Source organism: Osmia bicornis, chromosome 12 (genome assembly GCF_907164935.1).
Source record: "Osmia bicornis bicornis chromosome 12, iOsmBic2.1, whole genome shotgun sequence".
NCBI lineage: Eukaryota > Metazoa > Arthropoda > Insecta > Hymenoptera > Megachilidae > Osmia > Osmia bicornis.
The window spans coordinates 6281907-6303304 of NC_060227.1; the positions used below are offsets into that span (position 1 = coordinate 6281907).

General features: G+C 37.4%; 3 protein-coding genes across 8 annotated transcripts in view; 1 reads left to right on the forward strand and 2 right to left on the reverse strand.

Annotated features, from left to right (window-relative positions):
- Nucleotides 1-5129, forward strand: part of LOC114871704 — a 125374-nt gene extending 120245 nt beyond the window's left edge. For all 3 annotated transcript variants that reach the window (XM_029177925.2, XM_029177923.2, XM_029177924.2), the window contains one exon: nt 79-5129. In XM_029177925.2, the coding sequence (XP_029033758.1) occupies nt 79-148 (70 nt within the window). In that variant the 3' untranslated portion in view covers nt 149-5129. The remainder of the gene's footprint in view (nt 1-78) is intronic.
- Nucleotides 5130-8461: 3332 nt separating this feature from the next.
- LOC114871688 (cGMP-dependent protein kinase, isozyme 1-like) lies at nt 8462-12011 on the reverse strand. The gene is made up of 12 exons (XM_029177887.2): nt 11603-12011; nt 11392-11534; nt 11191-11328; nt 10770-10939; nt 10448-10692; nt 10068-10385; nt 9768-9999; nt 9584-9690; nt 9103-9342; nt 8959-9025; nt 8740-8890; nt 8462-8654 (listed from the first exon to the last, which is right to left on the reverse strand). The coding sequence occupies exons 1-11, from the start codon at nt 11776-11778 to the stop codon at nt 8795-8797; spliced, it is 1932 nt and encodes a 643-aa protein (XP_029033720.1). The 5' UTR covers nt 11779-12011; the 3' UTR covers nt 8462-8654; nt 8740-8794.
- A 285-nt stretch (nt 12012-12296) lies between these two features.
- LOC123988346 (cGMP-dependent protein kinase 1-like) lies at nt 12297-21221 on the reverse strand. Of its 4 annotated transcripts, XM_046288060.1 has the most exons (15): nt 19413-19472; nt 19310-19324; nt 16207-16364; nt 16063-16134; nt 15753-16003; nt 15533-15675; nt 15328-15465; nt 15079-15257; nt 14416-14663; nt 14037-14360; nt 13723-13954; nt 13537-13643; nt 13222-13461; nt 13095-13161; nt 12297-13016 (listed from the first exon to the last, which is right to left on the reverse strand). In XM_046288060.1, exons 3-15 carry the CDS (start codon nt 16315-16317, stop codon nt 12921-12923), a joined length of 2208 nt encoding a protein of 735 aa, XP_046144016.1. In that variant the 5' UTR covers nt 16318-16364; nt 19310-19324; nt 19413-19472; the 3' UTR covers nt 12297-12920. The 4 variants fall into 4 exon arrangements, with proteins under 4 accessions (XP_046144016.1, XP_046144015.1, XP_046144014.1 ...); XM_046288059.1 differs by lacking the exons at nt 19310-19324; nt 19413-19472 and adding an exon at nt 20816-21221; XM_046288058.1 differs by having other exon boundaries at nt 19310-19508.
- Between the last annotated feature and the right edge of the window lie 177 nt (nt 21222-21398).

Below are 21398 nucleotides of genomic sequence, written 5' to 3' on the forward strand. Positions count from 1 at the left end.
TGATATATTTTTTCCATAATGAAGTCTTTGTCAAACGTTTTGACAGATTAATTACTTTGCCGGCGATTTTTATGGTAGCACATCGTCAAGAGTTTGCAGCAGGTTAGAGCAAACACGGGCACGAAATATCAAGAATATGATTACCTAGATAAAATGAATTTACGCTAAAAAATATGTTCGCGTTTAGATTAGGTAACGTGTGCTCTTTTCAATTCGAATACACGAAATTTTGTGTTAGATAACGAGGAATTAAAGATAGCACAAGTCATAGATATAGTTTCATGAATTTTCAGGGACTCGATAAAACTTGTTGATTTTTGTCATTTTCTTGATTACTTCAATTTTTCTAAATAATCTTTTATGTAACTTATCTAATTGTAAGTATGAAATGGCTGATTCTTGAATTTTGATATTCCCTGATGGGCAAGGTTAATGCATGGTTCTTTTCAACGAAGAACCATTCATTTCGTATTAAGAATATCGATGAGCCATTTACACATTCCTTTTTATCAAACTTCAAGCTTTAATTTAGTGTATCATATGTGGTATTTGACAGTACTTTTCTGTCATGAAATTGAATCAGAAGTTTTATCTTTAGTAGATGGCCATTTGATACGAAGCAACTTGATAGTTCCATTATTTTTATTGTCAGTTCACTTATGTTGCGAATTCAAACGAAAGACTTGTGCATTTATTTTCACTAAAGTTTAAGCTTTAATTTAGTGTATCATAAGTGGTATTTGACAATGCTTTTCTGTCATGAAATTGAGTCAGAATTTCATTGTTCTAAAATCTATCAAATCTGTCAAATCAACGATAATTCAAAACTGTTCGAGCCTAACTCTGTTTTAATCAGCAAATAATCAGACGATTGAGTATATTTCACGTAAAGGTAGACAAAAGGCTGAATTTGAATTATCGACGTCTCCTAGGTATGGTCCAAGCGACACGTGTCAGCGAGAGCAACGAGGAACGAGAATGCAGCCACTGTGGCTGTAATCAGAAAAGCGTGCGTACGGTGGTTCGAGTGTTAACAGCAGTCCTTCATAGGACATTGACTTGAGATATCGTCGACTCGCTGCGACGACGCTATCTCGTTTCGGCCTATCGTACTCGTTTCGCTGTACCTTATCTGTCCGCCTCCGTCTTAAGACACTTTCTCGTAGCAAGCCGCGTGAAATCGTCATAGCTGCGAAAAACGTCGCGAAAAAGAATCATGCGGTGAGTTTAACACGTTGATTGCCACGTTGGTCACCTGTGACAGGAATTTATTTTCTCAGTGGGACCATAGTGGTCATCGATTAATGAAAATTTTGTAGTGAGCTTCTGGAAACAATATAAAAAATTAGCGTGGCAATCGACGTGTTAATTACTATCCAAATATCACACCATTCAAATTTTTACTCTGTCTTATTTAACCCATAATTAGTACAGTAGTGTTAATTTTTATTTTTAAAATTATTTTAAAATAGGGTATTAAGAATAATGCACAGCACTACCACTTTATTATTTATTTTTATTTTATGATGTGTTGTGTACTCTACTATACCTTACCATCGATTATGGGTTAATTAGACTGGAAGCAAATCTTAATTGTTTCATTTAAAACTGTGTCATTTACAGTATATTGTAAAATATTATAACATAAATTTTGTGAGATATGGTTTCTGTAAAATGTAAGAGTTTGTGGTTCGAATGAATGATTAATTAGGTATGTATTTTAATTAGCTATTTCGATTGGCCCTCGCAGATTTCTTCGATCGTTATGTTTAATTAATTCATTGTATATTCTTCTTTGAAAGACGACGATACCCGATTTTTTTTCTCTAGTAAGAAAATTAGCGTTCCATTTATAAGACCGTGGTGGGACGTGTTTATCGAAAGGTCGTTGACACGTGACGTATACTGGAATTATTTAATTTTTATCGGGATCTGTCTCGAAAATAGTATCACACACGAATGCTACTCCGTAAGAAACGTATCACTGTCGTTTTGTGTAGCATCACTTTGTCGTGCATTGTCTCGCTTTCCAAATGAACTATTTTCTTTTATTTTTAACATTTTATTACAGATATTACAACTTGTAAGTCGGCACGCTTAGAATAAATTATATTATGTTATTTAATAATTAAAAATTGTAACTTGGAATGAAATTACGTATTCTTAAAAAATGCAAAATTATAATTCCAAAGAGAGAACAACCTTCAATTCGAAATGAAATACTCCACTCGATTAATTATGTAATTGATTGCATCCCATTGTTCTACTACATCAAACACGGTGTTATTAGCGGTAATGAGCGATTCTATGTCGAATCTTGATGTTAATGAATCGGGCAAAACCCCTGTGGCTCGGGGGGAGTAGAATACGGCCACGGTATCCCCTGCCTGTCGTAAGAGGCGACTAAAAGGGGGATGTAAAAGAGATTCCACGAAAACTGTATTGCGAATAAGAGCGAGACACAAAAGTATAGCAAAACAGACTAAAGTTAAGATTAAAATTGCGCGTTTGCGCGTGGATGAAAGCGTTCGTTGGGCAAAAAGGGACGGGTAGAAAGTCTCTAAAGTATGCCACCCTCGCGGAAAATGAAATTATGTCATGTCATGTATCGGTCAAAAAATTGAAATTCGATTGATTAGGGCCGTGAAATTGTCATGCAATCCGCGAGCGTGTCGAACGAGCGAAACAACGTAGCGACAACGCTTCTAATTATAAAGCGAACTTCAATAGGCTTATCACACCGAGGCAGGTGGCCCTTGCGATGCGTTATTAATAAACATGCTCGGAACGATCGGCGAACCGCGAAAGCTGTGCTTGCTGCTTCGCGAAAGATCGCTTTAAAACCTTGACACCGATCTAACATTGAAATGGTAAAACGTTTTTTATAGAAAAAAATTGAGTTTGCATTATTCAACACTTTGATGACCGCGCGATTCCTTACGACCATTCTAATTGGCAACCGGCAATTTTATATTAAGAATATCAACGAAAGTTTATACCGTCATTTTCATTAAATTTTAAGTATCGAATTGAACTAGGATAAATTCTATTCGGTGATACCTTTATGTCATCAAATGTTGAAAGTAAATGAATATTAACGCAGGCCTCTATAAGAAAAAGCTCGATCGATTTTCCGGAATCGTTAATTACTGCGTCCTTGCACGAAAGCAAGGGTATTGCTGTTCGAGGTAATGACAGTCGTCGATACGATTCTAGGATGGTTAATCTTATTCTTCTCGGTTAACAGCTTCGCGGAAGGAACGAATCCGTTGAAGATACTTCGTTATCGGGGCCATGGTGTCATTATCACGCGATAGACGATTAATCGCGAGGCAAGGTCACGCTAAAGACCTGTCCTCCATTTTCCGAACTTCTGGCAAATTTTGCGACAGATTCCAGTTAAAATAAGTATCAATTATTTTAGTTCTCCGAGTAAACTATTTATATTTTCTACAAAAGAAATATAAAACAAATGTCCCTCGAATTCCACAAGCTATTCATATCTTGTATTAGTATTATGATATTTTCTAATGCAATTTTGTAATTTAATGATCGACGCATCTACCGAAACATATGTAATTGTTCCAGTAATTTATAATTTCGTTCATATTGCGTATATTTTCGATACAAAACATAGTTATAAATTTATAATATATGCTTTGGAGGATGAAATCACTACTTCTCTTTGCAAGCTTAACCCCTTCGCCTATGATTTGTTCGATAATTGCATCAGTCATTGCTTGAATTTTAGGACAAATATGATGCATGCATAGTTTTTCTATCCTTGACTGAACGACAAATCACAATTAGAATTCAACTCAAAATCATTCATACTAAAAGTATCAGCCAAAGACACATTTGAACTGTAAGTAGTGTCACGAGTGTGACACGATGTTATTAGGCAAGGGGTTAAGAATGTTCTGTCCCCGAAAGGGTTAATATCAATCCTGATGAAAGTAGAGTTAAGTTAATGAGCGTTACCATCGATAGTAAAAGACACTTCAACCTGTCATCAACGTCAAACGCTTGCCGAATCAAGGAGGAACAAGATGGAGGAAGCTAGAGAAAAGGAGAAAGGAGAGAGTAAGAGTGACTGACCGACAGGATTAATTCGACGAGCAGAAACAGGGACCGGGATAGCATGGAATCACGTGCTCGTAAATCTGTCAGAACTCTTTAAGCGTTCATGATAGCATGAATGCTCCTTTTTTCTTCTCTCTCTCGCTTCTTGCGTTTTTCCTCGACCATCGGTCCTCCTCGTCGCTCTTGGTCCCACCAGACGACTCGATACTCTTTCTCTTGCCGTTTTTACCACTCTCGTCTCTTTCCGTTCGCCTCACTCGATTCGCCCTCGTTCAGACACGCTTTAGCTCTCCTTTCTTTCTTTTCTTTTCTGTTTTTTTTTTCTTTATTTTTTCTTCTCAACGGCCGCGATTGCACTTTCTCCGCCGTTTGAACCCCGACGACCCTCGGCCGGGAATATTATCGACACTGCCAAGTTCACTTCTGTTTACATTCGCCACGCTTGACGACCCCGCGACTCGGCGAGAACGCGCCTCGCGGTTTCTTCTCACGAGTTCGCTCCGCCTCGAAATCGGCCAATTTTTTCGGGGAAAAGGAGTTGCTAATTAGCAGAGATTTATTTGCTACTATTTTTCCGATTAATAGATCATTTCTACTGCGATTTATATGGAAAAGTATCTACCCTTAGCATAAATAAAAGGATAGCAAATCAGATAGAGCAGATTTTGAAAAGCGGAATTAAAAGTGTCGCAAAATACCAGCTATAATATGTCAAATTAAAGCATATGGTTTGTACGTAACAGCCGACTAATTGCTTCGTCAATATTTTTAATATAAATTGGATAGGTTTTGATTAGAATCAATTTTGGAGCAACCGAGTTACAGCGCACTGTTTTGTAATATTGAACGTTTAATTTTAATAATTAGCCATTTTCTATTACCGATGTTGAAGGAATTTTTATGTAATTATTTTTCTTAAATTTTGAACTTCAAATTCAGGTGTCATAATTGTTATTTTGTAATACTTGTATGTTATCAAATAGTGTTAGATTTTCTATGTTTCAAAATCCGTTGTATATTTTAATAAAATATTTGTTATATCTCTACGTCTTCTAATCATTTAATCAAGTTGTTATTATACTTGTAGAAGAAATAAATCTCGAAAATGTTTTGCCCGATTCCTTGTGCTTATCGCTCCATTTTTTCACCTAATAGTCGCAGTTATCGTGTTTTTATCTAAAATTCTACCACATGATCACGATCAATATTGCGCAATTGATTAAAACTAATAATTAGTGAGAAAGGTAATTATTCTATGAGAAAACGCATTTTTATACTAAGACGTAAATCTTTGACAATACTTTTTAGTTAAAGAAAATTTATTTATTTTCTAACACGAGAACATAGCCAGGAAATTTATTATAAATTAAAAATAAATGTATGCATAATGGAAAATGAATTGCATCATAGAATTACAACTTCATTCTTTTAATGTTGAATAATGAAATCAGTTGATCGTATTTATCTTTTTCCAAAAATTTAATAAAAAGTGTTCCATTGAATATACAAATTGTATTATAATACATACTTATATAGGTTAAAAATAAGATGAAAAATATCAAACTCGTATTTTAAAAAGACCGCCATAAATTAAGTATTTTAAAAATTCGATCCTAGCGCCATCTATACATCAACGGTGGAAACTACACGACAACTTACCGACTTTGTTTTTGAGCATTCGTGACCTAAGGGGTCCCTGACACCCCAGGATGATATGTCGGTATGCAGATAGAGTGACCGGTACTTCGGGATCTCAGACACCCCAAGATGATATCAGGTCGGTATGCAGAGAGCACCACCGATGCATCGGGGTCCCTAACACCCCTAATGTCATAATGTCGATATGCAAACTGAGATAAGTATCCGACTATATTTTCGTCTAGGTTTTCAAGTATACCCTGGTCACAGGTTCTTATATTTCCTTCTTTCAATGTTTTTATACTCTCTGTAGATCTGATCTTTCGGGGTCCTTAGAACCCCGAGACGATATAATTTTAGTATGCAGAATCATCGGAGCTGCGGGGCCCTTAGAACCCCGAGACGATATAATTTTTATATGCAGAATCATCGGAGCCTCGGGGTCCTTAGAACCCCGAGACAATATAATTTAGGTATATAGAATCGTCGAAGCTTGGGGTCTTTAGAACCCCGATACGATATAATTTCGGTAAGCAGAATCATTCATGCTTCGGGGTTCTTAGAACCCCAAGACAGTATAATTTTAGTATGCAGAATTCACGGTGCCACGGGGTCCCTAATACCCCAAGATGATGTATCATTATGCAGACAGCACTAGCGATGCTCCGGGGTCCCAGGCACCCCAAATGCCATAATATCGGTATGCAAAAGCATCACCAGTGCTTCGGGGTCTCAGGAACCCCGAATGCCATGATGTGGGTATGCAATTAGTGTCGTTGGTACATCGGGGTCCCAGATACCCCAGGATGGAATCAGGTCAGTACACACAGATCGTCGACAGTGCTTCGGGGTCCCTGATACCCCACGATGATATGTTCCTATGCAGACAGAATCTACCGCGCAATTTACATCTCTGAATTTTTTGTATCCCTGCATCTCTTACATCCCTGATTTCTTTTCATCCCTACATTCTTCTTATCCATACATTAGTTACATCTTGTCATCCCCTACATCTCTACATTCCTTACATTTCTGTAGCCCTTATATCGCTTCATCCCTTACATGACTTCACCCTTACATCCCTGCCATCGTTTTATCCCTACATTCTTTTCATTTCTTCATCCCTTACATCCCTGCATCCCCTACATCTCTACATCCCTTACATATCTGTAGCCCTTACATCATTTCATCCCTTACATCCCTGCAATCTTTTCATCCCTACATTCTTTTCATCCCTATATTCTTGACATCTCTACATTCTTTTCATCTCTTCATCCCTTACATCCCTACATTCCTTCATCCCTTATATCACTGCATCCTTTACATCTTTGCTTTCCTTACATCCTCGCAACCCTTTAACCCCTTATCCCTTATATCTTTCACATCCGACATATCCGTAACCTCCTATTGAGTAAGAAAATGTTACAAATTTAGTTCCTTTTTTTGCCGCCAGAGGGCGCTGATTCGAGGTCGAGATTTTAGTTCACATTTTTGCCGCTAGAGGGCCAAAATTTCGACATGATTTAGTTCCTTTTTCTGAAACCAGATGGCGCTGATCAGAGGTCGAGATTTTAGTTCACATTTTTGCCGCTAGAGGGCCAAAATTTCGACATGATTTAGTTCCTTTTTCTGAAACCAGATGGCGCTGATCAGAGGTCGAGATTTTAGTTCACATTTTTGCCGCTAGAGGGCCAAAAATTTTGCAAAATTTAGTTCCTTTTTCTGAAACCAGATGGCGCTGATCAGAGGTCGAGATTTTAGTTCACATTTTTGCCGCTAGAGGGCCAAAAATTTTGCAAAATTTAGTTCCTTTTTCTGAAACCAGATGGCGCTGATCAAAGGTCGAAATTTTAGTTCAAATTTTTGCCGCTAGAGGGCCAAAATTTGGGCATGATATAGTTCCTTTTTTTGAAACCAGATGGCGCTAAATGTATTCGTACTTTAGTTCATTTTTCTGCCGCTAGAGGGCGCTATTTTTCATAAAAAGTTTACTTACCTTTACTTACCTTTATTCGATCCAGTTTTTGTAATATGTTATTATATTTATAATGTATTTATTATAAGGGTTGCAGGGATGTAAGGGATGCAGGGATGTGCGTGATGGAGGGATGTAAGGAATGTACAGAGATAAGAGATGTAGGGATGTTAGGAATGCAGTTATGTAGGGGTTGTGGATATGTAGGAGGTACTGTAATGTAGGGGATGCGGAGATATAAATGATGCAGGGATATAAAAAGTGCAGAGATGTAAGCGATGCAAGCTGGAAGAGATGCAGACATCTAAGGGATGCACTGATATAGGGTTCGGCCCCGCGAGGCAGACAAATAGGGGTAAAATAATAAATAAAATAATAATAAAGTCAATACATTCATCCTTTTAATGAGTTTATTCAATAAGCTATAAAGATAAATGCAGCAAATTAAATGAACGCAGAAACACCGAACGAGGTGCGGTAAAAGAGAGACTGGTAAAACAAGCACGATCGTCATACTGACTGTGTTCTGTACACGCAGGCCAAACTTAGTCTGATTGCGGTTAAAGGTAAGTGTCCTTGTGGCTATCGTTGGTATTCCTGGGATATCCTTAAAGGATGAAAGGGTACCAACGGCCTACCTTAAGGGAGAGGTTTTAGTGGGTAGTATATCACCCCTTCTGGGTGGTATGAGTCCCACACTGCCCAGGCCCCCTCTAGCCGAATAGTGCGACGAGGGGATCACCTGCGCGTACATAAATGTATTTCCTCTTCCATTAAAAAAAAAAAAAAAAAAAAAAAAAAATTGACCAAACTTTGACTGGAGTTATTTGGAACCCCAAAATCAGAGGAGCTGGTAAAGAAGCATGGACCACATTTCACTTGAAGGGTGTCTGAGACCCCTCAGAATCAGTATCCCTCGGAAACAAAGGCATATCCAGTCTTTTTATATCTGTAGTCACTGAAAACGCGATAGACATTTTCAATTAAATAAATTCATTATTATTATGAAAGTAACAATATGATACATGTAATCTGACACGAACCTCCATAAGTTTATCCTATACTTCGTCCATAACAAATTGAACTAAATAACAATTGCTAGAAATTTGTATCCCAATCGGAAACATCAATCGGTACCCCTTTGCGGTCAGGAGGAAATCTATCAAAGTTTCTTAAATCGAGATGATTTTTCACCTGGAATCAATGAAATAATAAAATGATCTATCTTAAATATAAAAACACATAAGAGTATATATATTTACCGTTGGCACGACAGGAGCAGGCATTATTTGATCTTGTAAGTTTTGCCAATTGAAAGAACGAAACCACCTGAAATAAAATACATCCTAATTGTACACTTCCTTGTAACTAATTGAGAGAAAAGATTGAATAACACACAATTATACCTATGATTACGAATATCATTGACACCATTTCGTAGATAACCCAGTCTCTTAACGGGATCTTCTTGCAACAGGGATTCGATGAAATGTTTCGTAGAGCTTTTTAAAGCAGGTGGGAAAAGACCATCGTTAATGCCACGAAGAATGTTTTCATATATGTCTAGGTCGGTTGCATCTTGAAAAGGTGTTCGATTCAGAAGCATTTCGTACGTGAGAATACCCAATGCCCAATAATCGACAGCCCTTTGTTAATAAAATATAATGATCTCTTATTAACGAAGATTTCAGAAAAAATTGATTAACACGTTAACTGCCATGCAATCGTTATTGATAATTTCAGTATTCTAATTAGCCATCATTTCAAATGCCTACAGAGAAGTCAAATAATTTCTAATAATATCGGTAACGTTTGCCTATGGAAATTCAAATATCATCTAAATATAGGTGACATGGTAGTTAACATGTTAAGAATAGAAGTACATACTGATTGTAAAGTTTGCTTTGAATAATTTCAGGAGCCAAATACTCCGGTGTGCCCATGAAGGTTGTTGTTTTGTGAAGATCAATCTTTTTACTAGATCCAAAATCGGTCTACAAATAATAATATGTTGATGGATTAAAGGAGAATATTGTTGTTGATTATATCTAGATAAAATAGAGGAACTTGCAAGTTTAGCGTAGCCACAGTTGTTGAAAACCACGTTTTCGGGTTTCAAGTCCCTGAAGACAATTCCCAGAGAATGAAGATGGTGGATACCTTCTACGATGCAAGCAACGACGAATCGGGTTGCAGAATTTTCGAATCTACCATTTCTGTTTAACATTGTCCTTAGATCACCGCCCAAGCAAACCTCCATTAATAAATATAAATACCTTTTGTCTTTAAAGGTTCTGTACAATCTACAAAATGATTCTAAATCAATTAATTTATAGATCAAATCACTTCAGATCATTTTCGCCACACTTACTTGCAAATAAACGGCGAATCGCATATTTTCAGATTATTCTTCTCGTTGTAAATCATTTTCTGAAAATTACCCTGAGTGATCATGTGTTTCTTCACCTTCTTCCTGGCGAAACTAACGTCTGACAAGTTTTTCACTGTCACTAATTCCACTCTGCCGTAACCACCGGCACCGATAGTCCCTTCCACTTCTAGGTCCAATAGAGATATATGTCGATATTTGTTATTCCAATTGTCGTCTTCTTCGATCGATTTCTTCCTACACTCTTCCCAGTTTTTGTTTCTGATCGATTCCAGTCCTCCAAGATAGTTCAAAAATGTCCTGAACATATACACAATTTAATGAATTCTTACAAACGAAAAGCAATCTATGGATTTACATACGTTCTTTCTATGGTGTAACATTCTACTCCAGGAGACATCGCAATGGCATTCGCTTTACGAAAAGGCTCGCCATCGTCGAATAAAGCTTTTTCCCCAAAATAATCGCCTTTATTGAGGGTAGTTAATTCTTCCGCAGTTCCGTTCGATTTATTCTTCGTGAGCTGTACAGTACCACCGTTTATCACGTAGAATTTATTCCCTTTGTCTCCTTCTTGTATTATATACGAATTTGCTGAATAGAATTCCTGAAGAGATACGGATAATTTCCAAGTTCGAAATCAAATTGATAAGATACACGTTGTATCCTAGATACTTTACATACCACAGATACTAAGTCGCACATTTTTAAAAGGACCTCTTCTGGCAGGTCCTTAAATATTTCTATTCGACGAAGAAGCTTGAAACTGTATTGTAAAGATTCTTCGTTATCCCTTATCATGATTGCTTGGAACATGTGTCTGTCCAGAACCCAGACTTTTCCGTTTGTACACACTGAACAGAGAGATAAATATGGAAATCCAATGAATCTTGAGATTAAATTGTCATAATTAGTAGCTAGCTAGCTGTTTCGCTCGCTACTCTGATAATTTCAAACAGTATCAACTTTGTAAAAGAGTACAGCCGGGTAAGGTAGGCAAAATGGCCCTTGAACCAAATTCTGAATTTAATTTGGTTCAAGGGCCATTTTGCCTACCTTACCCGGCTATACCCTTTCCGAAATATCAAGAATGAAAATTAAATACCATCTATGGAACATAGTCTCTTGGTGTTGTACAATAAGGCCAATTCACCAAAGGCGACCCCAGGGCCAAAACTCCCATGGTACGTCTTCCCCACGTAGATTTCGAATGTACCTTTCTCCGTCACGTACAAGTGAGAACCTATTATATATGAATGAAATCATACTAGCGATAAGAGATTTCGAAAAGAAGTCATTTACTCACCAGTTTCACCTTCGTAAATGATTCGTGTGTTTGCTTTCACGTTTTTGGGGTACATCACCGATACCAGATTTTCGACTCGCGTTTCATCAAGATCACTGAGGAATTTGTTGCTCAACAACGCGCTTCTGATTAGTTTCTTCGTCCTAAAAATGAAAATATCGTTAGAATAAAATAAATGTATCAAAAATAGAGGGTAAAAGTGTCTTTTTACTTGTCATCCTTCTCGTAAACAATGATGGGGGTGTTAGATGAGACGTTCACATCGCCGACTACCCCTGCTTTCCTCTGATGAGATAATTCTACGTAGCATTCTTCGCTATTCTGTCGACGCGTACGAAAAAGCTTGACGTTTGCTCGAAACGTTTTTTTCAGACACAAATAATGCATTTTCTTAATAGCCACTGGGCGAAAAAGTTCTATAACACTTGTTCAACAAATGAAAGCACAAAATATTTTAGAAGAAAATGAATAGAAATACTTCTTCCAAGTATTTCCTATGATAATGTCGAAGATCACAAGAGGTAGATCACAATTGATAGGTAGAATGGCAATCGATTGACGTTTAATGGCAACGATTGAGATTAGTGATCTTATCTTGAATGAACTGCAATACTGATCTATGAGTAAACGGATTTAACAGATGGTCTTGATAGATATGACGGTATCAAGGTCACATATTCAATCAGTTTATGCATTTTTTCGTAGCGTAGTTATCAGGATCATCATTGACTTCGCGTACGTTGATAACATATTTAATATAAATTCTAGGTAATTAAACTATACTAACAGAATTAACAGAAATACTAACAGAATTTTTCATTGAAGTCATGATGAAAATCTGAAAAGATAAAATTACCTCTTGGACAAAAAGGATTAAAGGAAATATGAGATCTAATAATCATTCGTTAACTCACGTATCAATTTATTAATAACTGGTAACAATGACGTACTCAATAGTTCTCATGATAATAAACTTTTTCGATCGCAGAGTATCTCTTTATGAATCATCCTATACATCCGCAGGGATGGACTTATCTAATTACAGCGTAATCATTCGTTTTTACTATGGTTTTGGACCCTCGCTACAAAGACCATTTGCTGTAAGCGGAACAGAAGCAAATAGCGTACGAAATACTTGATGAAAAAATTTTTAGTATGCACAAAGGATCTTCGAGCGATGAAGATCAAGGTGCAGGTGAAAGAGGTAACGATACGTTTTGAGGATGCTAAGTATAATATTTGATTATAATTCATCCGTCTGTTCTAAATTTTTTATTAGGTGAAAAGGAAAATAAATGAAAATTATTAAATTTCTTAAACGATACGTTATTTCTTAAACAATACCTTAACACAGAAGTAGAAGATGTAGGATTTAATAGCAAGAAAGATAAGGAAAGTGAAAGCATCTGAAGTGAAAGATCTGAAAGCATTGTTTCGAGAAATACTGATATCATGTATTGTCGGAAAATGAATAATTCAAGATTTTCATTATTATCCGAATGAATAAATCATTATCATGATGTCTTGCGTTAAAAGTTCGTGTCCCATCCAGAGAATTCGTCAGGTGGAATATTGCGATCTGGGTGATACGTTTCGAAATTCCTTGTGTCAATTTCACTTCGCACCTGTAATTAATATTTTGAAATATTCAATAAAAATCGTCTGGAAAGCACGAGCTATTTCCATGGATAATTATTAATTACCGTAGGGACGATGGGTGCTGGCATTCTGAGTTTTTGTAAAGATTGCCAATTGAATCCATTGAACCATCTGCATAGATAATATTAAATTAACGGATTTCGTTTGCAAATTTAATTATAAACAACTCACTTGTGGTCCCGAATATCTTGGATACCGTTCTTCTGATATCCTAAACGTTCCGAGGGCCTTATACGAAGAAGTTTTCTTATCAGACTGTCTGCATTTTTGTTAACGATACTTGGTATTCCAACTACTTCAATTCCTTTCAAGATTTTATTATAAGTACTCATATGATCTGAACCCCGGAACGGTGGTTTACCCACTAGTAATTCATGAGCCAAAATTCCAAGAGCCCAGTAATCAACCGCCCTTTGATTAAAATCATTTCAGGTATTATCTCGAAGAAAATTATTTTATTTTCAAGATCTTGTACGAATCAATTACCTGTCGTGTCCTTTGTTCAAAATAATCTCCGGTGCCACGTATTCAGGTGTGCCAGCGAACGTCCAGGTTTTCGATGGACCAATTTTTTTACTGAAACCGAAGTCAACCTAAAATCAATCGAAAAAGCATTCATCGAATTCATTTCAATTTTCATGAATTATTATTAATGATGTACGTTGAACCTACTAATTTTAAATATCCACGAGTATCGAACATAAGATTCTCCGGTTTCAAATCTCTATAGACGATGTTCAACGAATGAAGATGATCCAGAGCTTCCACCACGCATCCCACCATAAATTTGGCAGTCGCATCATCGAAATATCGTCTCCTTTGAAGAGTCGTCCATACGTCACCGCCTAGACAGACTTCCATCAGGAAATAGACGTATTTGCTGTCCTTGTAGGTCTGGTAGAGTCTAAATCAAGAAATGAAGAGACGCGTTAATTTAAATATTTCGGTTACTAATGAATTAGACACACTGTAACGACGATACTAACTTGCAAATAAACGGTGATTCGCATGCCTGCATAATATGTTTTTCATTCAACACATGCTCCTGTTGTTGCTGTTCAACCATCTCCTTCTTCTTCAGTTTCTTCAAGGCAAAACTCTTCTGAGAATCAGATTTCAAAGTGACCAATTCGACCCGTCCGAATCCGCCAACTCCCAGAGTACCTCTGGTCTCCAAATCGGCCAATGTCACGTTCGAGTACTTGTTCGTCCATTTCTTCGGTGTCAAAGATCGTTTCTGTCTCTCGTATTCCGCTACCCAATCTTTGTTGCGTATTTCATCGAGACCGCCCAAATCATTCAAGAACGACCTGAAATTTCCTAATAGATCATTTTCTTCCTTCAAGAAGATTCATCAAGACTTACTGTCGGTCCAGGGTTAAACATTCGACGCCAGGCGCCAGGGCGACCACGTTAGCGTGTCGTCGATTTTCACCGGCGTCGTCATAAAGAGCCTTCTCCCCAAAATATTGTCCCTTTCCGAGGACTACCAGCTCCTCTTCGTCTCCGTATTCGGTGTCCTTAGTGATTCTAACATTTCCACCGCTAATTATGTAAAATTTGTCACCCTTCTCTCCTTGTCTCACTATTTTAGCCCCAGCTGGGAAGAATTCCTAATACAGACACGTCTTTCTTTCATTGCTGCTCGAATTAACCCTTTCGGCGCTGCATATTTATGACAATTATTTGGACGTGTATACACGTTCGTAGCACCGAAAGGGTTAAGAGATGGATTCAGTGATATTGGATGGGGTAGATTTTTTCGCGCATGCACATTGAATGTAGCGTCAATGAAGTAGTTACTTGTATGAAACGAGGGTTCTACAGTGCCCCCAATCTTCTTTAAATTATTAAAAGATTTGGAATTAATTAAAATGGAATTATGAATAATAAATGTACATGGTGTTATAATATAAGCTAAAAAGGTGAAGAACTTGTTACTACCCTTTGCAGTCCTGCCGAAACTCTGAGGTTCGCGCATGCGTGATAAAACTTACCCCTATATATAATACATAGATAAAAACGTACCACGCGTAACAGATCGGAAATTTTAGCAAGCAGGTGGTCCTTTGGTTCTGGTAACTTTTGGAGAACGGATACTTGTCGAAGAAACCGGATGTTCCCTTCTAATCTTTCCTGAGCTGTTCTCATCATCACTGTGAGGAACACTGATCGATCGAGTACCCATACTTTTCCACCCTTCTTCACTGAAAATCAAATTCTCTGACACTCTTTCTCCACTAAACAATGTATCAATGTATCAATTAATAAATTTACCATTAATTGATCGAAGCCTTTTCGAGTTGTACAACAAAGCGATTTCCCCGAATGCGATACCTGGTCCAAAACTTCTTTGGAATTTATTACCCTTATATATGTCGAACTCTCCCTCCGCAGACACATAGAGATGGGACCCTGGAATAACCATCGAAAAGAAATTACATTAATTCTGTGTGAAATAAAAAGGACAAATATATTTTACCTATATCTCCTTCTTTAATAACCAAAGTATTTGGTGGTATCGTTTTAGAGTACATAGCAGACACCAGTGCTTCTACTAAGTTCTCTTCAAGATTTCCAAGGAACTCGTTCTCTAAAATCGCTCTCTTGATCAGTCGTCTACTCCTATATAAAAGTACAAAGATTATTAGTATAGTTTTATTTAGAATCCATCCAAGTATTCTATGTATCCTTTATATTACTTGGAATCCTTTTCGTAAACGGGGGTAGGCGCAGAGGGTGGTGTCGGAGTTCTACCAATAATACCCCCTCTGGGATTATTAGAGGGTTGATCAGAACCATCGGAACTTCTAGCATCTTCCCGTTCATTTTCATGATGCGTCGGAAGGTGGTTTTGATCCTGTCGGGGTGGCATCGGTGCTTTACCTTTTCCACTGGAACTTAGGGGTGGACCGGTTCCATTCGATACAGCGCTACCAGGTAGCGGTCGTATCTAAGAAAATTCATTATCCGATTTATCATAATTAATTATAAAATGATTCGTTCACTTACCACGCCGTGAGTTACGTCTAATTCTCCGGATCGTTTGTAACTAGTCGCCACAGGGGTCGTTGTACTTCCATTCTGCAAATATTTCCAAGGATTTTTCTTACTAAATATTTCTTACAACTTGTGTTTTCCGAGATGATCGCTTACCACATTAAAGGTGTTCACATGATTCGCCTCGACGTTGCCGGGCAGAGGGGTAAGATTGATGCTACCCCTCTGTCCCAGGATACTTGCTCGCGGGAAACACGAGAACCTCATCGTATCATCTTCATCCAACGCATGTCGGAAGCACACTCTCTTAGCTCCTGAAACACGGGGGAATAAGTTAACAGATATATTGTGAATTTTCAAGAAATCACATTCGCGTGCGGCTCGGCTATAAACACGCGATCCGAGCCAATTGTTTTATCTGAATCGCGTTCAACGTCGAATTCCTTGGTCGCGTTAAGCGTGATAAGGATACTTATCGGTTCGCGAGCATCGTACGAGCACGAATCTGCTTTATTGCGTCCTTTATTACCGCGAAACCATTATTGTGGTTTCTTCGAGTTAGCGCAAATGTTTGATCAGTGACTGTTACTTATGTTTGAGCAAGATTAATGTCGAAAGTTAAGAAATTGTTGGCTCGCAAATGGAATTATCTAATCCGTGGCCTGATTTAGGCGTCGACCAAGCAGAGATCCCTTTGTTGCCACGATAATTCTCATCGCGATTTCTTTATCTAATTAATTACTATCGATGGTGTCGATTAATATCGATATCGAAGCACGAGTTTCTCACCGTTTCTTTATTCGCCAAATACTGTGTTATTAATGAGATCGTTGTCTGTCGTGGACAAACAGCCGTTAGACAAAAGATTTCTAAGATGTTGGACACCAAGCACGTGGCACATTCGCCTCACCTAGTCACATGCTTATGCTAACGATGCTGGATGCACGATATATCGCGTGCTGACGTCAAAACACATTAGCACGTTCTCACGACGAGGATATTCTCATTTCGCGGCACGATCGTTCTTTATTATTGCTGAAAAATTTTCCAACTCAACGCTTATTACTCGCCGAGCATAACAACTGTTTGCCGGTTTCACCTTTCGGAAGAATCAACAGACATTCGACGTTTCCAACGTAGAAATGATTTTGAAACTCGAGCAAATTTCATTTACGTAATCGTGCAGGATTACTTTCGAGTTGGCAGAACGAATTATCGAGTCTGAATTTAATAAACGCTGAATCGAAACGATTCTTATCGCGAATCTCTGCTGATCTTCGTGCAAAGGAATTGGAAAAAATTGCAAGCTCCACGAAAAATTGGATTCTTAATTAATAAAATTGATTTTTCTTTTGATTAGCCATATTAAATATCAGCGCGTTTGCAATGGCAACGTTAGCCTTGTTACAGAGAACAACCTCGCTGGATACAATCTATTAAGAGAATGATAAGGATATTTGATTAGCCATCCGAGAAGAATCCAAAGCATGTTATTTATAGCATGTTTGCAGAACGAATTGCAGTATCCTTGTACCGATTCCTAGAAGCTGTTTTGTCCCAGATTCAAGGTTTCCCAAAAATTTTTCCCGCGATACTTCATTTATTTGCAAATCATGTAAATATAGTTATGAGATGAATAATCTGTAATATACATCTCGCACAGTACATCGTGGTTTAATTGTAAGGAGATCACGGTTTCCGGTGATTTCGATGCTACAAATCAACTCTTATTTCGTAAGAGCAATCCATTCTGTCCGCAGATTACGTTTAAAGGATATTAAACAAAACCGAGGCGAAATAAATTGCATCGAAGCAGCGGAGAACAGGAAAATCGTATCTCATTTTTTCCTTCTTGCCTGATCGTATCTGACGAAACGCGTTTCCTGCCTCGTTAGAGGTCGAGCAATTAACTCCGAGGTATAATTGGAAATTAACGCTGACGGTGTTGGTCGCGTATTTAGTCTCCGCTTTTTCTTTTCTCGCACCGATATATTTTCCGGATTCTTCTGTTTTACGTAACACCCTGGACGATTCTTTGCATCGGCGTGCAGGTGTTTCGCAATTTAATTTGCACAATGCTTGCAAGAATGTCGCTCGTTGAACGCATGGAACGAAAAGTACGCGAGATATTCGTTCGAGAACAAACCGTTTTTATTTTCTCGGATTATTATAGACAGGACGGTCGTGTTTCTTTTTATTTATGTGGAACTAAAGAACAGACTTGATTTACCTTGCTTTGAGTATCTTAGCGTTTATCTTTTAACTCTAATTGACACTGAAGAGATGATAAATGATAATTAATTATGAAATACCAGTAGCCTATATAGTAGTTAACGAATGGTTAACAAAGATTAATGTACAGTAATAGAGTAATTTGTACGAACGTAAACTATGCAGCTCAATATTTTTTGTATGACTTTTTCATTAGTCATCTTATCTTTGTTAACTTGCAGCTTATATCATCCCACTTGCATTATTGTTATTAATACCTCTATCTAATAATCCGCATCTGTTCTCCGTCTAAAATTAGACACAACGCATCCTTGTAATACGGCAAGGAATTTTTTTTAATTAACAAATTACTGAACATAAGCCCGACACACGTGGTCAGAATACTTATTTCATTAGACGTTATTCGCGAATCGGTTTCTTTTTCTGCACAGTTATTTTTAAACTCAGACCATTATTTCCCGTCGTGTTATCGTGTTTGATTTTCCTCTAATTACTCTCTTTAAGTGCTTTATTACGTCCAAATTTGCCCAGACAGCATTTGTGATGTTTGCGAACGAGGGAGATCTTATTTTAAGCACTGCGGTGAGCTGTACAATTTTTAATAAATGAATTTCACCCCTTTCCATGGGATACTTCCGATAGCATACTGTTCTTCAAATGATATACAAAACAAGGAATCAATTGTTAATTTACCATTTCTTTGTTTCGTGTTAGAATTGCACAACAGGATTACCTAATCGCGCGATATTTGCTCGCGCGCCGCTATGCGATCAAAAACGCGGAAATCTTATCAACAACGCCGAGGTACTTCTCCCCTTTGAGTTGCAATCGGATCGCAAAGTATTATCGTCGTGATTTTTATCCGATGTCGAATATCGTTTCTGTCGTGATCGATCAGATCGTCAGATAAACTCCGTCGAACCACAGAACTTTGTCGTTACAGTGAAAATAATCCAAGTTTCTTGAAACGTTTATGCCATTTGAAATTCTTAACATACGATAACGAGTTATCAGTATTGACACTCACCTTTCAGATTTAAGGCTGGTTATATTAACGACGATGAAAAAAAGAAAAAGAGAAAATAAAATAAAATAATGATTGAACAACGAGTGTAATCAAGAGAAATTACTTTAATTAACGATCATGTATCAGAGAAGAAGAAACGGTTTTAGGTAAGAACGATCAGCTGCACTCGCTGAATTCACGCATAAAACTGATGTCTCAAGTTCGACAATGACGCAGAAATCTTATCTAGCCGATAACAAAGAGACAAAGTGTCAACAGGCAGGTACGAGAACGCTCGTCTTATCTAACGAATCCTATTCTCCTTTCATTAATAACGCAGCTACAATGCGAAATTTTTCGGTAATTCGCACCCTAACCCTTCTAATCAATGGTGTTATTATAACACCATAATTAATTTTCCTCAATTAATAAATTGAAAATTTCTTTATATGACGCATACGGTGCGTCGTCGCTTGATAGCGTAGGACGCACATGGTGCGTCGTCACTGGAAAATTTCCTGACAGTGGAACTTCAATTTTAACTTGAAAATTAATCTTCACACATACAATGATAATAGAAAGTAATAAGAATACTTCATCGTATCTTTAGTGCAGTATCAGTGCTATAAATAATTATTTTTCTGGGGAAATTCTAACATTTGTCATTGATGATAGCTACGACCGCTAATGTCTTGATTCAAGTACGAAGAAAATATTATTTTATTGCAAATTCTTAGAATTTAACAATTTATTTATCTAATTTTTTGATAAATTTTGTTGGTTTAATCAACAATTGATTTAGAAAGCAATTTCAACCCATACGAGATAACATGGTTCATCGATCACTGATCGATAAGAAATGCATCATAACGTCTGCTGAAAGAATCCATAGTATTTTCAGTTGAAGAAACGAATAAATAAAAATATTAAGGAAAGAGCTGCTATCGTGGACAGAAAGGTTCATTGGAATGCATCGGTTCTTATGCAATTTTTCCAGGGTCGTTCGAAGGCACTCACCCATTTTCTTATTTCCTATTTTCTTATCTACGAAACGATGATTTCTTATCTATGCTTTTATCGTTACACGTCAATATTGAACATTGTCATTTTCTTTTCTTTTTTCCTTTCCACGATGAACCTCAGAATTATTCTACTTACTTAGTCACGATGAACGAGCAGTTATTCACTTTCAAAATGTTTCGCGGTGTTATATTATTAGAAGCTTTGAAAAATACGCGTCGTTTCATATGAAAAATTGCTATTAATTCTGAATCGATGAATCATCGACAAGCAGATGTAGAAAACATTGATGCTACATTTTTAACATTTATTTAATTGAAAGGTATAATCCTCGTATCGATGCCAGTCAAACGTGACGAGTCGAGCAAAGTGCAAGAAAATTATACGCTCTTTCAAAGAATCATTCACTGCCATTCCAAATTCAATACAGCTAAATCGGAGAAAAAAAATTAAAGGTAGGATTTAAATTCCAAAAGGAGCTTAGGAAAACAGACAAATCATACTCACTTTTCAAAGTTTCTATCTCTTTTTCGCTTCACAAAGGAATATTCTTCGTCAGTTCACAAAATTACAGAACGTTGTTCACTGTTGATCATCCACAGTCTACTTTCGAGATTCATTGTCCGTAACCAGGCACGATATCACGCAGATTGATTATCCTCGTCAATTAGAAAGTGGATCACTCTACAAATGATTCATGAACAATGATCTTATTTTATAACTTTCATTTTTCACTTGCACCGAAATCAGATGACCACCTTTCCGGTATCATTCAAATCGACGATCTTTAAATATTAAAAAGGGATAGGTGTGAGGTACGATGTGCATGTTCAAGGTAGACGATGAACAAATGGGTCTGGTTCGATGGAGTCGAGGTGTTATCGACAGGACGGTCTCGATAATACTGGATGAAAAATACTGGCACACGTTTTTCCAGCACACGATGTGGGGGTATTGGCAATTATTATCGTTTGGCACTTTATCCACGTGATACAAGCTGGCCGTCAGCGTTCCGATTACGTATTCCACTCCACGTGGACGTGGTCACGATTGATACCGATCCTGAAATGGCCCGGGAAAGTATATTTCC